This window comes from Lissotriton helveticus, chromosome 1_2 (assembly GCF_964261635.1).
Source record: "Lissotriton helveticus chromosome 1_2, aLisHel1.1, whole genome shotgun sequence".
Lineage (NCBI taxonomy): Eukaryota > Metazoa > Chordata > Amphibia > Caudata > Salamandridae > Lissotriton > Lissotriton helveticus.
Genome location: NC_136058.1, coordinates 288172951 through 288185667, shown reverse-complemented (window position 1 = coordinate 288185667; position 12717 = coordinate 288172951). Strand labels below are relative to the sequence as shown.

The 12717-nt window shown below is 47.6% G+C and overlaps 1 protein-coding gene across 2 annotated transcripts in view; it reads left to right on the top strand.

The window, feature by feature from the left end:
* The window catches only part of BEST4 (bestrophin 4), a 133327-nt gene that overhangs the window by 44468 nt on the left and 76142 nt on the right, over positions 1-12717 (top strand). For both annotated transcript variants that reach the window (XM_078673486.1, XM_078673485.1), the window contains exons 4-5: positions 7135-7368; positions 9277-9431. In XM_078673486.1, the coding sequence (XP_078529612.1) occupies positions 7135-7368; positions 9277-9431 (389 nt within the window). The remainder of the gene's footprint in view (positions 1-7134; positions 7369-9276; positions 9432-12717) is intronic.

The following is a 12717-nucleotide window of genomic DNA, read 5'->3' as shown; positions in this document are numbered from 1 at the left end:
ATGGATGACCCAGTCCTGTCCCAAACTTAATGGGGACAAGACGGAGCTCATGCTGCTGGGCCGATCGGCTCCAGCCTCAATTGACTCAATCTGGCCTTCCTGTCTAGGCTCGCCTCCAGTACCAAAGGATGCCATCAAAAGTTTGGGTATTTGGCTAGACAGGTCCCTGAAATTTGATTGTCAGGCAAGCAAGCTATCGGCTACCTGTTTCGGCCTTCTCAGAATCATCAGGAAGATCCTCCCTTTGCTACCCTTCGAAGCCAGGCAAATGGTGATACAGGGCTTGATCCAATCTCGTTTGGATTTTGGTAACGCTCTGTACTTGGGAGCCCCCGACTCAACTTTGCGAAAGTTACAAGTCATTCAAAACTGTGCGGCCCGCACCTTACAGCAAATTCCACGCAGACAGTCTGCTAAACCCGGACTAATAAGCCTGCACTGGCTTCCTGTTAAGGACAGAATTAGTTTCAAGTCCCCATTGTATTGCACACCAGGCATTTTGGGAAACTGGCCCGGCAATCAATGCCTCCCTAATCACTCAGTACCAGCCTAGCAGACAACTGCGCTCGGCCAATGCCTTTTTGGCCGTGGTGCCCAAGTTCAGAAGAACAAGAATAGGAGGCCGTTCCTTTTCCCTTAATGTGGCTAAGTTATTGAACACCCTCCCTTTCCTCCTGAGGTCCAATCCGCAATTGACTTCCTTTCGAAAGCAATTGAAAAGTTTTTGTTTAACAAGTAGACCCCTCCTCGTCCCAGTGTCTAAAGCAATTGATATCATTTCTCTCACAACTAGCTCCCCCACCCCCCGGCCCCACGCCCTGCCAGACAACTACTCTAGTCTTAGCGCTTGGATGCCTACGGGCAGCTACGTGCGCTTTATAAGACCCATTTTCATTTCATTTCATTTCAAGTATGCTGTAAGTTGGCACTGCAAGATGCAGTGCCTGTGTGCACAGCTTTGCAGCGGTGAGCACGCACAGCAAGATACAGTGCCTACAGTGCAATTTGCTCCTCTCGTGCGCTAAGCATCCAGTGTAAGATGCTGTGTTTGTACCCCTGTGAGCAGGGCAGGCAGGTCAAGATGCAGCGCAAACACCCCTCAATCTGAGCAGGAAGAGTAATAGGCAGTGCCTATTACCTATCCTATGAGTAGGCAGAGTAAAAAAGCAATACTGAGCTGCAATGTATAGGCCTGCGAGCAAAGAGTAATCTTTTTCGAGTTTCCATGCGCTTTGCTATGGGTGTGTGCAGTTGTGAGTGGCATGCTGTGACAGCTGTCGGGTTTCTCTGAGCTCCATGTACTGCGCACCCTCGCTTCCCTCCACACACTTCTGCTGGTGTGGTCTGGAGCGCCCTCTATGGGAGACAGGAGACGCATACGGCAGCCGAGGGCCTTGCTATAACGCGCGAACATGGAGTAATTGAATTAAAGCTGATGACGCAGGGCCCCGGGACATGAAACCACAATACTTTAAAACCAACTGCAAACTATCTCTGTAGAAAGAGGGCAGAGCTACAGACAAGAGCAGCTGATGCACACAAATTACCCGTGTGTGTGTACACATTTATTGTGTGTGCACTCCTAGATACCAGCGAGGCTAGTTATGACACAAATAATAACGTGTGTGTATGTACAAATGACCCGTGTGTGTACAATATTAATCTGTGTGTGCAGCCTTAGATACCGGTGAGGTTAGTTTATGACAGAAATAATAACGTGTGTATGTATAAATGCAGCCCACCCACCCCCCTCCCAGGGTCTGCACTTCCTCCTTGTAAAGAAGATGTGGCCTCACACAGAGCCGAGCAGAGCTGCTGAAACAGGAAGAGACCTATCTACGCACACCCGAAAGTCGGGCCACGGTGTAATCCTGTTCTAGCAAGCCGTGGGTATTTAATTCATTATAAATACATTTATGTGAGAATAGTCACTGAGCCCTGCCTCCTCAGAGTCCCATTAGGCCATTTTGTTGTCTGACATAGTCAACAAATAGCACAGGAGCTCTAATGGTCGATGGTACCCCTCCACTGGCAGCTCCAAGTTTCCGCAAACATTGGTCACACTTGTAGATTTTCCACCACCTACAGTTAGGTTTAGGGAGGTGCCCCCTGATTGTGCCGTTTTTTCTTGCCTTCTGCCACCTGATTGTGCCATTTTTTCTTGCCCTCTGCCCCTTTGCTGTGCTTGCTCCCCTGCCCCCTGGCTGTGCTTGCTCCCCTGCCCCCTGGTTCTCCTGCCCCCTGGCTGTGCTTGTTCTCCTGCCCCCCGGCTGTGCTTGCTCTCCTGCCCCCTGGCTGTGCTTGCTCTCCTGCCCCCTCGCTGTGCTTGCTCTCCTGTGTGTGTGTGTGTGGCTCTGGGTGTGTATGTGGCTCTGGGTGTGTATTGCCCCAATGCCCCCTGGTTCTCCTGACCTCTAGCTCTGCTTGTTCTCCTGCCCCCTAGCTGGGCTTTCTCCCCTGCCCCCTGGCTGTGCTTGCTCCCCTGCCCCCTGGTTCTCCTGCCCCCCTCGCTGTGCTTGCTCTCCTGCCCCCTCGCTTATGCTTGCTCTCCTGCCCCTTTCGCTGTGCTTGCTCTCCTGTGTGTGTGTATGTGGCTCTGGGTGTGTATTGCTCCCCTGCCCCCTGGCTGTGCTTGCTCCCCTGCCCCCTGGCTGTGCTTGCTCCCCTGGCTGTGCTTGCTCCCCTGCCCCCTGGCTGTGCTTGCTCCCCTGCCCCCTGGCTGTGCTTGTTCTCCTGCCCCCTGGCTGTGCTTGCTCTCCTGCCCCCTGGTTGTGCTTGTTCTCCTGCTCCCTGGTTGTGCTTGCTCTCCTGCCCCCTGGCTGTGCTTGCTCTACAGTGTGTATGTGGCTCTGGGTGTGTATGTGGCTCTGGGTGTGTATGTGGCTCTGGGTGTGTGCGTGTGTGTGTGTGTGTGTGTGTGTGTGTGTGTGTGTGTGTGTGTGTGTGTGGCTCTGTGTGTGTGTGTGGCTCTGTGTGTGTGTGTGGCTCTGTGTGTGTGTAAATGCATTAGGTCATTCATTTGCGAGCGATTAAGCAATTGGCATTGAAAATGACAATGCCATTTATTTAACGATTAAGCTATTGGCAATGTAAATGAAAATGCCATTTATTTATGATTTTTTTTTTAAATGTCATGTGCAATGCCAATAGCTCTACCTTTAATAATGCCGAGACCATTGTATTGTAAATGCTTGTTTCTTCTCTGCCTGATCTGAAAATTCCTAATGTGTGGGATCTGGTGTCGTTAATCAACATGGGGACCCACAGAATGAACCAGACAAGCCAGAGCAGAATTAAAGCCTGACCTTTGACATATGACCTTTGCCCCATTGACCAAGATGTTTAGGACTGTATTAGGATCTGTAGAAACCGTCAGCAGATGGAGCACGAGACAAGGAGATCCTCTGGCAGGACAATGGGACCTTCAAGGTGAAACATGTTCACCCCAACAGGCTAGTGTTGTGAAGGGTTCATCTTAATTCCAAGACTTCATCTGTAGTGAGCTCTGGTGAGCTGAGAGCTCTCACTCTTTTCAGTGCCTCAAAGCGCTTTTGGGGAATTTGTGGTCTTCTATGTTTCTTGGGCTGCCTTCCTATTTATTTGCAGATCTAATTCATGAATAGCATGAGATACTTTCATGACCACTGCAGTTATGAGGCAGGGGAAAACCAAATTATGGGGCAGGGTTAAGTACATTATGCAGGAAGAAAAGGTAAACCATGCAGTGGAGTGGGGCAGATTTTGTGGCAGTTTTACTTCAAAATGTAGTTTTATGCATATTAATACTGTCTGGGGAAAGGCTGCACCTCATTAGTATGAGTTTAACACTTACATACAGCAATCAACAGAAAGGTGACCATTAAACCTTTGCAAAGGGCTTCCCATTTCCTTTGCAACATATGTGGCTGCGTTTTTAGAAACTTGATCCATGTGAACCAGAAACATTTTTGTTAACATCTGCACATTATGTAGAAGAAGATTATAATCCACATGTGGCGAATCCATAATTGTGTGGAAAATGTCACACCCGTAGAATCCCATATTTCCCTTCTAAGAGTATCTTGGGCCCTAGAAAAGAAAATGGAGGCATATTATCAAGGGTGACGATAGGGAATTTTCGCCGCTTTAGCGGCTGTTCTCAGCCGCTAAGCGGCGATAATTCTATCGCACTATTACCAAGCTGTCGCTAACAGCAGTTAGCGACAACTTTTAGGTTATAGCGAGCGGTTTGGGGCCCGCTTTGCATGTTAGCGATATTTATTGCTAATGACATGCAAAGTGGGCGTCCCCAAACTGTTAGCGACTGAAAACAGTCGCTAACATCGCTATCGCCTATTAGCAAGGCAGGCGTAGCGATGGAAATATTCACGCTAAGTGCGAATAGCTCCAAATACTAACACCTGCCCAGACCAGTTCTTAGCCATGTTATCCAATGGGAGGTGGATAACATAGCTAAGAGCATTTTGTCGCTAATGCGTGAATATCGCTGTATTCTCAGCGATATTCATGCATTTCGCCGCTATCGCCGGAAAATGTATCGCTTTGGAGATAAACGTTGCTAATAGCACGGTATCTCAGCAATAAATTCCGGCGATGCTCAGCGATAAAAAAATTGTCGCTAAGTCTATTTAGCGATAAATATCGCTACTTGTTGGTAATATGCCTCATGGTCTCTTCGTTGCCAACATCCAACACAGAGCAATTATTTCAAGTCAAGCATATCTGGGAATGAGAGCAAAGGAAAGGATCAACTCACGAACCAGGGGCGGCTCCTCCACTAGGGAGGAGGCGCGTCACCCCTCTGCTTTCTCGCAGTGTGAGAAGCAGAACCATAAAATTGTAATAACTACCATTTTATGTTTTTGCTTCTCGCACTATAAGAAAGCAGAAGGGTTTGGTTGCTTGCGGGTGGGGCTGCTCTGCAAGCAGGGCTGGGCAGGGGAGGAGCGGTGTGCCCACTTCTGAGTGCGCATGACTGATTTGGTCGGGCCCACTAGTCATGCGCACTCTGCCTGTCTCCATGTAGGCTGCAATGCAGCCTACATGGAGAATGTGGCTGGGCCATTAGCCACTGGCTGGGCGGCGTCCCGACCAATCACAATGCTGCATGCAGCGTTGTGATTGGCTTAGGGGTGGGAGTCCGACTGCCTGCTTCCTGTTCCTGCCAGAGGCAGAAGAGCAGGAGCAGACACTGAGAAAACGCGGGACCCGGCCAGCGTGCAGGTACGTTTTTTAATTTCTTATTAAATTTAACCCCCCCTTACCGCCCGCCCCCTCCCCCAGATTCATGCCGGCCGCGACTGTCACAAACCTTACCAGATCTAATTGGGGTTCTCAGATAAAACAAGGACGTCTAGTAGGGCAAACACAGGGTTAACAGCAATTGGAGATATCAACCTAATGGAATGTTGGTTTTAAGGAGATGGATTTTTGTCATTTAATGATGTTTATAACTACCAGTGAAGATAAAGGTGGCCTGATAAAACAGGTATTTGGAACAAGTGTATAAATAAACAGACACAGACAGATTTATTACCACAGTGCAAATGTCAAATGTCATTAGACTAGTTCAATAACTGATAAGAAAACCCAAGTTATTCTGTCACAGAATGCATGTTCCCATGACTTGACAAATGAAAACATCTCAGCTAATGGTCAAATCAGTGTGATCCTATTCCAATGCATAGATTTAACCCTTTGTATCCTGGTTTCGGTTAAAACCCTTTGGGGCATATTTATGGAGGTTTCGCACAAGGGTGATGCAAACCCTAAGTCAGATTTTATAAGCCACACAAGGCCACCTTGCGTGGCCTTGCATGAATTGATAAATTCTGAATAATGCACCGCAGCACAAATCACTGCCTTGCGTCATCCTGCAGAGGGAGACGTTCCATGGGTGGAACATGGTGTTCTCTCGCATCCACCCATGGATTTTGACACATTCCCAGATTTACCAATACTGCTATGCCTGGGAATGTGTCAAAATGCTATGCTTCCCAAGGGGAGGCGTAACAAAGAAAAATATGTTTATTTCTCCTCGTTTTTTTCCTCGTTCTACGTGTGCCGCATTTTGCAGCACGTGGAAAGCTGCAAAACCTCAGGGGATTGTTTTTTTTGCAGGAAGATGTCCCTTCTTGCACAAAACCAATCCTGCCTACAAAACAAGCACCCATGCACTGCAGCACAATGGTACCTGCATTGGGTTAGCCAGCCAAAAGGTCGCCGGCACAAGGGAAAGACAGAAATGCGCTGTATTATGTTAAATACCATGGGCCTCATTTATGAGGCTGTGCGTCACTTTTACGCCGCCGGTGCGTCACTTTTTGTGACGCACCAGTGGTGTAAAAAATGCGCCTTGTTGCGCCATATTTAAAAAGTGACGCATCTAGGTAGATGCGTCACTTTGTAAACTCCTGCGCCGCATTATAATGTATGCAAGGGGGGCGTATTGACGCAAGAAAGGGTCATAGAAGTGACGCAGTGGAATCTATGTGATTTCACTGCGCCACTTCTAAGACACAAATGCGTCAATTTCTTACGCCTGCCTCACAGCAGGCGTAAGACTGACGCAGGCCCTTTCACATGGGACTTGCCCCATGTGAAAGGATACATTGCTGGAGTTGCGTCACTTTTGTGACACACTCCAGCAATGCGCCACTTTTGCACCATACAGATACGTCAGAAATACTGACGTATCTGTAACTCCTTGCGCAATGATGCGTCATACTGTAAATATGACGCATCACGGGTGTCGCAAGGAGGGCGCACTGAGAAGTGACGCATCGCTATTTTCACGCAGCGATGCAACACTTTTCATAAATGAGGCCCCATGCATTCCAGCCCTTTACCTGTCACGTAGCGTAGCGAGTTGGCATGCTGCGCTGTGTGAAAGCTTCCTAAATATGCCCCTTAGTTTACAACTACTAATCATGGCAGGGCTCTGGGAGTAAAAATGTGATGGAGATTCAATGTATGCAGGATCTCAAGGTTAGGAAATATGTCAACAGTATACGCTTATCAAAGTATGGTTCACCACAAGAACTTGTTTCCAATGTCCCAGAAGTGCATGCTTCCACTGAGACGCTGCTTTGACCTTGAGGGCGCTATAACCATCAACACTGTTTTCTTCTGCAGGTTTTTATGTAACGCTGATCGTGAACCGCTGGTGGGGCCAGTACACCAACATCCCGCTGCCAGACCAGCTAATGTGCGTCATCTCCAGCAACGTGCATGGCGGTGACGAGAGAGGACGCATCCTCCGCCGCACCCTGATCCGCTACGCAAACCTGTCCTCCGTGCTCATCCTGCGCTCCGTCAGCACTCGCGTGCTCAAGAGGTTCCCCACGATGGACCACGTGGTGGAAGCAGGTCATTTCCTGGCACATATCCGTAGCCCCTCATTGGTCAGTCGCTGGTGGATGCCCAGAACTAAGTCAAAGTGTTCCCAGTGAAGTAGTCCAGTTCCCCGCCCCTGGCTGTACTAGCCTTCTGGCCAGCAGGTCCAGGGACGTAAATTTCTAATGACAGATTTAGGGTATGGGAAAACTAACCAGAATAGGAGAATCTAGGGCCATATTATCAAGAAAGGGCGATACATTATCACTGCTTATATCGGCAGGAAACTGCTGCTAAAGCGGCGATAATGGGCTTGATAATAGGCCCTTGTGAATTCCCATAGAAGCCCAGGTTCTGGTGTTAACAGGGGCTTCTATGGGAATTCACAAGGACATATTATCAAGCCCATTATCGCCGCTTTAGCGGCAATTTCCTGCGGATAAAAGCGGCAATAATGTATCGCCCTTTCTTGTAATATGACCCCTAGCCCCCTTGGCCTCTCTGCATCAAATAAAGGACTACTCCGAAGCCATTTTGGTCCTACAAGGCTCCAGTCGGTAGTGCCATATAAGGTCCCATCCTTCATTGCCATATACAGTCCCACACATCACAGTCACATCAAGCTTCCACTTTCAGTGTAACTTACTTTTGCTTCATTTGGATTTTTTAATGAATCATTTTGGGCTTGTTTTGACGTTTATTTCGGTCTAATATTCTGTGTATCTACTTAAGGAGCATTTTATCTGCTTACCATTTAGTGGGAGCGTTTTGTGTGTCATAAAGACTAGAGAGGCCGGCTTTGAAGCTGGGGAACCAGGTTTGAGTCTGGCGGGAGGCACAAGCATCCTGTGATTCTGGGCAAACCACTTTATCTCCCTGTGCCAAAAAAGGGAATGTAATGCAACTGGTGCTCATGTAAAGCACTCTGATACCTTCGGGTCGAGTTTGCGCTTTACATATAACTGCAGCAAAAAAAATGACTTTGGGGCATATTTACAAGCCCCTATCTCCACAGGAACATCACTTTTTATGACATTTCTGTGGCAACAGGGGTTGTTCCTTATTTACAAGGCTGCGTTAAGTCATGTTAATAACATGGGTTAACGCCACCTTGTAAATAAGGCCCCCTTACACGCTACACTTAGCCTGAAAGGGGTGGGAAAAGGGTGTTGCGGTGGGCGTTCCACCGCAACAACCATTCATTTTGAAGCTGCCCCTATTTACAAGGATGGCATAAATAGGATGCAGCGCCAAAATTAAGACCAGAGAACACCCGGTCTTAACATGATGAAATGAGGAGAAATGTTTAATTTCTCCTCGTTTTTGCTGTTTCTATGTGTGCTGCATTCTGCAGCACACATAGAAACAGCAAAACGCCATGAATGTTTATGTGAAGCAAGGTGTCCTTCTTGCACATAAACATTCATTAAAAAAAATACGATTTGCAACTTCTATGTGTGCTGCACAATGTATCACAAATAGAAGTTACAAATCGCCATTTGTGATTATTTATGTGCAGGAAGGCACACCTTCCTGCACATAAACAATCAATTCATCAACACAGGCACCCTTGCACTATGGTGCGAGAATGCCTGTGTTGGCACTAGGCAGCTAGGTTTAGCTTTAGCGCTAGGGGAAACGCAGGGGTGGACCGCATTCTTGTGAATACAGCGCATCCCTGCATTTTCAGAATGACGAAGCAGGGTGGTAGCAATTTTTGCTTAACACCATGCTTCGCCATTCTAGCAAAAATATGCTTCATATTATATCAGGTGTTTCTTCATGTCTCTTATTGGAGGTAGATCACTCCTACCCGAGATGTGTGTGACTTCCAAATATCACAATGACGTCTGCAGAGAATCATCAGCAGACACCAGCAATGAGGGAGGGCAAGGCCAGACCCAGTGATAAAAGGCCATAATCTCGACTTGTCCATTGCAGGATTCATGACGCGGGACGAACTCAAGAAGTTTGACAGCCTCCACTCAGATTTCAACAAGTACTGGATCCCTTGCGTGTGGTTCACCAACCTGGCGGCCCAGGCCAGGAGGGATGGGAAAGTCAGGGACGACGTCGCCCTCCGCCTTCTGATTGACGTAAGTAGGCATGCACAGGTGGACTCACTAAAAGATACCATTCCGGTGACACCAAAACTGACCAATTACCTGTCCTATAACATCCAGGCATCATTCAATGAAAAATGTGTGTCTTTTAGTTGCACCAAATTTTGTTACACTAGTAAGGATCACAAAACCATTCTAACTGCTCAAGTCAAAGGTAATTTTAAAGGACGTTTGATGTCTCAAAAGGTCTTGGTGGTTGTCGTGTTCTCCGACCCCCAGGACCACACAGGAAACGATTGGTGCTTCAGGTACTTATTTATTATATTATCTGGTACAGCACATGTGTCCTCTGACCTCCTGCATCGAGGTCCAGCTTGTTGTGTCCCTGTCCCTTCCTGTCCCCTCCCCTGACTGGAACTGGTGTCCGGTGTCCCCTGGCCTCTGTCCTGTGCCCCAGGGTCCTAGTGCCCCTGTCCTGGGCATGACATCTCCCCCTTGTTGCAAAACAAACATTTCACAATAAAACATTTCGCCGGATGCTGCCTGTGGTCAGAGAGAGATATGTAGAGAGAGAGAGAGAGAGAGAGAGAGAGAGAGATGGATGACAGAGAGGTTTCCACAGGCCTCCGTATCTTTACATCTCCTCTATTAGTCTTTTTGTCTTCTTGCATTCTCTTCTTGGTCGCTGTTCTCTGATGGTAGCTTGTGCTTCTTCCTCTTGAGTCTCTTCCTTCTGCTCTTGCTTTGGCACCTCCTCCTTTTTGGTTTTCAATTCTCTGAAGTTATTTCTCGTGATGTGATATTGGCCTGATGACGCCGTGACCATAGGCCCCTTTACTTCTGTCACTGTCAATGGGTCTCTTGAGAAAGCACTATCTGATTTTCTCACTTGTCTTTGTTTCACTATCACGGTGTCTCCTTCTTTTAATTTGTTGTTTATGGCGTGTCTTCTCTGATCAGCATATGCCTTCATTTTTGCTTTCGCTGCTTGATCTCTTGCGGCAATGTCCTTTTGCTCCACTCTTTCCACCTCCTTCATTTGTGGCAGTCGTGTTCTGCTTGAGCGCCCCAACACTAGTTCAGCAGGGCACCTTCCTGTAGAGCTGTGAGGGGTGTTCCGATAGTCTCTCAGCACCTGACATAGTGCTTGGCCAATTGAGATCTGTGTTAGTTTTGCTCTCTGTATCGCCTTTTTGATGGTTCCCATGAACCGCTCAGCCATTCCGTTTGCTTGTGGCCACAGAGGTGTTATCCTTCGATTATTGATTCCAAGGTATTCCATGAATCTTTTGAATTCCTCGCCAGAGAATGGCGGACCATTGTCTGTCTTCAGTGACTGTGGCGAGCCCCATGCTGCGAATATGTCATCTAGGACTGGCAGTGTAGCGTTTGCCGATGTCGATGCCACTTGTCTCACAATTGGGAACCTGGAGAATTCGTCTATTACTACCAGCAGGTAATTTCCTGTCTCCTGGGGGCCATAGAAGTCAGCCGCCAGCTCTGCCCACACAGCCTTTGGGAGTTGTGACATTTGCAGTGGCTCTGGCTTTGATGGAGGCCCTGTTATTTGGCAGATGTGGCAGTGCATCACAATTTCCTCGACCATGTTGTCTAATCCCGGAAACCACACTTTTTCTCGCAGCATTTTGTTCGTTGCTACAATCCCTCGATGCGACTCATGCGCTAGTTCTACTGTCCTTCTCCTCAGTGTCCAGGGCATTATTATTCGAGAGCCTCTCATCACTATTCCATTTCCACTTTCGGAGAGCTCTTCACTTATCTTTTTGAACGCCAGCAGCTCTTCTCTTTCTACCCCTTTTTCCCAGCTGCTGTTGCTGTTCACGTGCCTCCACCTTTGCTGTTTTGTTATTTTCATTGTCTCTTGCATGGTGGGGTCTTGTTTTGTTTCCTTCTCTAGCTCTTCCATTGTTATGGTTGCCGGCGTGTTATGTTTCAGTGCAAAGTTCAAATATTCCTCTGCCATCGTTGTCGCTTGTGATGCTTGTGGCAGGAGTTGCCTTGATACGTAGTCAGCTGGGTTGTGCTCCTTCCCTGGCTTGTGAATTATTTTGAAATTGTAATCCATGAGCCTTATCCCCCACCTCTCTATTCGGGGTGGTATTTTTGCATTTGGGTTGCCGTATATTGTTATCAGTGCTTGGTGATCTGTTATGATTGTAAATGGTTTTCCGTAGATGAACATGTGATAGTGTTCACACGCCCACACTACTGCCAAGCTCTTTTTTTCCGGCTGGGAGTATCCTTTTTCCACGTCTGACAGGCTCTTGCTTCCATATGCTACTACTTCTCTTGGGGAGTCTTTTCTTGGTTGATGTTAGGCCAATATTGCCCCTAGTCCTACTGGACTCGCATCTACTTTTAGTTCGGTGCATAGTCGTGGATCAAAATATGCTAAGTTATCTACGGCTGTCACAGCATGTCTTATTTCTTCGAACGCTTTGCTGCATTCTTCCGTCCACTTGAAAATGTGGCCTTGTTTTGTCAAATCTCTTAAGGGTGCACTTACAGTGGCAAAGTCTTGAATATATCTTGCACAGTAGCTAGCAAGACCAAGGAATGACCTCACTTCTGCCACATCATTTGGGTGCTTCGCTCTTTCTAGTGTCTTTACATTGCTGCGATCCGGGCGCATTCCTTTTTTGGAAAAAATGTGGCCAAAAAACACTAGTTCTTCTCGCTCTAGCTCACATTTGTCTTCATTCAGTGTCAGACCTGCCTGCTCCAGGTGAGAGCATACTTCTCTCAGAGCTTTGTGGTGCTCCTCGTCTGACTTTCCAAACACTAGAATGTCATCGCTGTAATTTAAACTGTTCTTTACTGGCCTTATCACCTGTCTTATCGTTTCCTGAAATATTTCCGCAGCAGAGGAGATCCCAAAGCTCAGACGTTTGTATCTGAAGAGACCTAGGGGGGTGTAGAACGTTGTGATATATCGAGACTGAGGATCTAGTTCTAGTTGGTGGTATCCCTTACACAAATCTAACTTTTGAGAAACGCCTTGTGCCTGTGAGGCAGCTGATCATATTATAGAGGTGTGGTCCGGGATGTCTCTCATGTTCAATTGCGTGTCCTTTTTTGGAACGGCCACTATTGGCAACACCCAGGGCGTTGGTACTTCTGCTGGCTCTATTATGTCCTGCTTGAGCAGTGCTTCAAGCTCCTCCTCTACCTGTGGCTGCAGGTGTATCGGCACTCTTCTGTGATGTTGCGCTATTGGCCTTACTGTTTCGTCGATGTGGAGTGTTATTTGCCTCCCTTTCAGTTTTCCTAGTCCTTGTAGTAGCTTGGGGTATTCCTT